Source organism: Bos mutus, chromosome 10, assembly GCF_027580195.1.
Source record: "Bos mutus isolate GX-2022 chromosome 10, NWIPB_WYAK_1.1, whole genome shotgun sequence".
NCBI classification, from domain to species: Eukaryota; Metazoa; Chordata; class Mammalia; order Artiodactyla; family Bovidae; genus Bos; species Bos mutus.
Window position 1 is genome coordinate 46,549,672 of NC_091626.1, and position 3,283 is coordinate 46,552,954.

At 34.7% G+C, this 3,283-nt stretch overlaps 1 protein-coding gene across 1 annotated transcript; it reads left to right on the forward strand.

Moving 5' to 3' along the window:
- Positions 1–2,800: 2,800 nt before the first annotated feature.
- CTXN2 (cortexin 2) lies at positions 2,801–3,079 on the forward strand. Its single transcript, XM_005892140.2, has one exon. The coding sequence runs from the start codon at positions 2,834–2,836 to the stop codon at positions 3,077–3,079; it is 246 nt and encodes an 81-aa protein (XP_005892202.1). The 5' UTR covers positions 2,801–2,833.
- Positions 3,080–3,283: the final 204 nt, after the last annotated feature.

The window sequence follows — 3,283 nt, forward strand, 5'->3', positions numbered from 1 at the left end:
TTTGGCTCAGCTTTGTGTCAAATTTAATAATCATCACTTTAATATCTTCAAGCTACTGTTCAAAAAACACTGAAGAGGATGTAGAGTATCACCTTTGTGATACTATGTTAGAGGGCGGTCTCTGTGATTACAGAACACAATTTTTATTAGGATACTTCAGTGAACTATAAATCTACATAAAAATAATATTATCCAGGCATATCTCACCAGCTTCCCCCCAAAAAATATCACGGGAGACTACTAACTCTATTGCCATGATATTTGTATCAACTAAATCATGTCGATGCTATTTCCCTAATAATCCAAATTTTAAATAAACTTTCAAATAAGGAAGTCAGTTTGGCCTCTTAATAATTTTTAAAAACACATAAATAAATTTAGCTAATATCATAACTATACTCAGTTTAGGCTGTTTCTGCATGGTGGTGAGATGACCTAGCTGAAAAATGTACAGATCATTAAAACTGCTCAGATGTTTTAACTTTTGTGAGACCAAGTGTTTCAGGCTAGGTTCCTCAGAAACCAGACTCTGAGACAGAGATTAATGTGCAAAATGCTTACTAAGTATTGCCCTTGGGCTCAATACCTGTGGAAAAGTGGGGAGTTAAGCAGGAGTGGGCAGGATCTGAGCTGTAATTAAACAACAACAGCCTCAGCTTATTCCTTAATGAAATATAAAGCTAGAATGGTTCTTCAGAATTGTGACCCTTTAAGCCAAGACGGCCAGGCCCTTATATTCTCACATTAATCAATTATTATTAGTTGTCTGCTGTTGGAAGCGAAGTGACCTTGGGTGAGGCAGCTCTCTGCTATCAAGGAGAGGAACTACCAGCTGAGGATTATCTGCTGGTAGCACTCCCAGGTGCTGGGCAACAAGCTCTTCGTTGAAGGAAGTCCGTTTACTAAGCCCTTCAGCAAACCACGTTTATTGCCTCTTCTTACCCAGTGTCCCAGGAGACAGTCAAATGGTATACCCTAGCAAGGTCAGGACTCCAGTGAAGAAATAATTCAATTTGTTACTTGATTGAATCAGCCAAATGATTGATCCAGCATCTCCATGTAGAAGCAGACTCCTTTTCAGTTTGTCCACCCATTAAATAAATGAACCAGAGGATGTATGAATCTAAGCAAATGATTATGAATCTAAGCAAATGACTTTTAATTGACAAAGCAATAAAATTAAAATTTTGGTCAGAAAAAAAGTTCTAGTTAATACCTAGGTCATAGATATTCAGTTCAGTCTCCCCTACCTTCTATAGGATAAATAGTATAAAAAGAGTTCAATCTTCAGAAAAGACCACTTAAGTGATCCGAAATCTTCTTAAAATATATTCAGTATACTATAATTATTAATGCAGAAAAATGGTAGAAAGAAATTACATAAATATGGTTGAAACATATTTTTCCTTCTGTTGAACAGAAAAGTCTAATAACCAGCATGTCACAGAACCTATTGATTATTTCTGACACTTAGGATTTGAAGACAGAGCTATTTTGTAATGCAAACCATTATAAAATAAATACTGTTTGATATTAATTATTGCATAAGTGGGTGAACAAGTTTGAAAGCTGTAAGTCTTGTTCTTAATAATTACTCATTTTTTCCACTCCTTAGCTCCAATTTCTTGTTCTGCCTCAGTTGTTTTCTGAAAATTCAATCCAAAAAACCCTGAAGGGTCAGTCATTTTAATAAATACAATCTTTAAAATTATCAAAAGAAGCAACAAAAAAGACAAAAACACTAGCAGTCTATCATTTTCAGTTATTGGATGACAAGCTTTTGGTTACAATTCTCAAGAAGGGCAGCTATGGGTTAGTAACCATTTGATTTAATTAACTAATCTTAATTTTAATTGATTAATTTAATTAACTTTAAGACATCAAATGGAAAGGTCTATTTTGCTTCAATTCAACACACAAATTCTGAACACTTTTGCTGTAGTTTTAGAATCTCAATATAGTAGGAGCTTAGAGAGAATGGGAATCTGGTCGGCAAGGAGTCTGGGGAGCTAGACTTGCAGCTGAATTTCATAGAAAGCATGCTGTTTAACCTGGATTTTATGTCTAATTAGGGTGTGAGAGATAATGGAGGAGTTGGGGAGATGATTAATCATCCGTGGCTACTTCGGCGTTGTAACTTGCAAGCCGCTATGTTAGGTATTGCTCTTTTTAATGTAATTTTAAAAACACAATTTCTCTCTTTAAAAAATTAGCATTTAGTGTATAAAGCGGTAGTGGAAAAGAAACTATAAGAATATAAGTCTAAAAGCTAAGGGGGTAAAAAAGAATGAAGATATTACACCTACTTAAAAGGATCATAATCTATCAGAAAAAATGGCATTGGAGATAGACCTTAAAGCATGGACTTTAGAGAGCTTGATCAGCTTATACCTATAATTTATTATGACTTTATTGATACACGCAAAAATGAAATGAAAATTAGATGACAACTTGGGTCAAAGAAGTAATGACAACCATCTCGCAATGAATCAAAAGCTTTCAGGGTTAATAATTTGACTATTCCCCTTTATACTTGATTTTATATTTAGTGTATACAGGTATAGTTTTATGTGTCCATGAAGACAATTCTGTAATTACTACAGTAAAAGTAGCATCTCCAATGCTAATTTGATCCTGATCCATATCTGATGATATTTTCAAATATCTTTTGTGAGTTAAGTCAAGAGAGTTTGAAAAATATCATATTTTATTTTAAAAATTACCTGTCTAATGCTTTATATGGATAAAACTAAAGTGAGTCCAATTTTGTATCTAGGCCAAGAGGTGACTTCAGCAGGAATTCTGAAGACCCAAAATGATGTGACAGTGAATTATGAGTAGTACCTACTGTGGCAACACTTCAGCTAAGATGAGTGTCAACGAAGTGTCAGCTTTCTCATTGACTCTGGAGCAGAAAACTGGCTTCGCTTTTGTTGGGATTTTGTGTATCTTCTTGGGACTTCTTATTATCAGATGCTTCAAAATCCTGTTAGACCCATATAGTAGCATGCCTTCCTCTACATGGGAAGATGAAGTAGAAGAGTTTGATAAAGGGACATTTGAATATGCACTTGCCTGAATGTTCCAGCTCTACAGTTTTTAGGGTTATACTGCTGGAACACATGATGGACACAATTGTAATTTCCTTCAGTGTGCTGGAAGAAGCTAATTTCACTCACTAAATTCAATAAATGTGTGTGGTTAATAAACCACTGTTGGGATTTTTCACTTTCCTCTGTCCTCACACTGAGTTTTCTAATGAATAAGTAAGTAAGTAAGTAAG

What these genes read in the sequence shown, in the direction of transcription:
- CTXN2 (XM_005892140.2), top strand. Translation starts at nt 2,834, where the DNA reads ATGAGTAGTACCTACTGTGGCAACACTTCAGCTAAGATGAGTGTCAAC.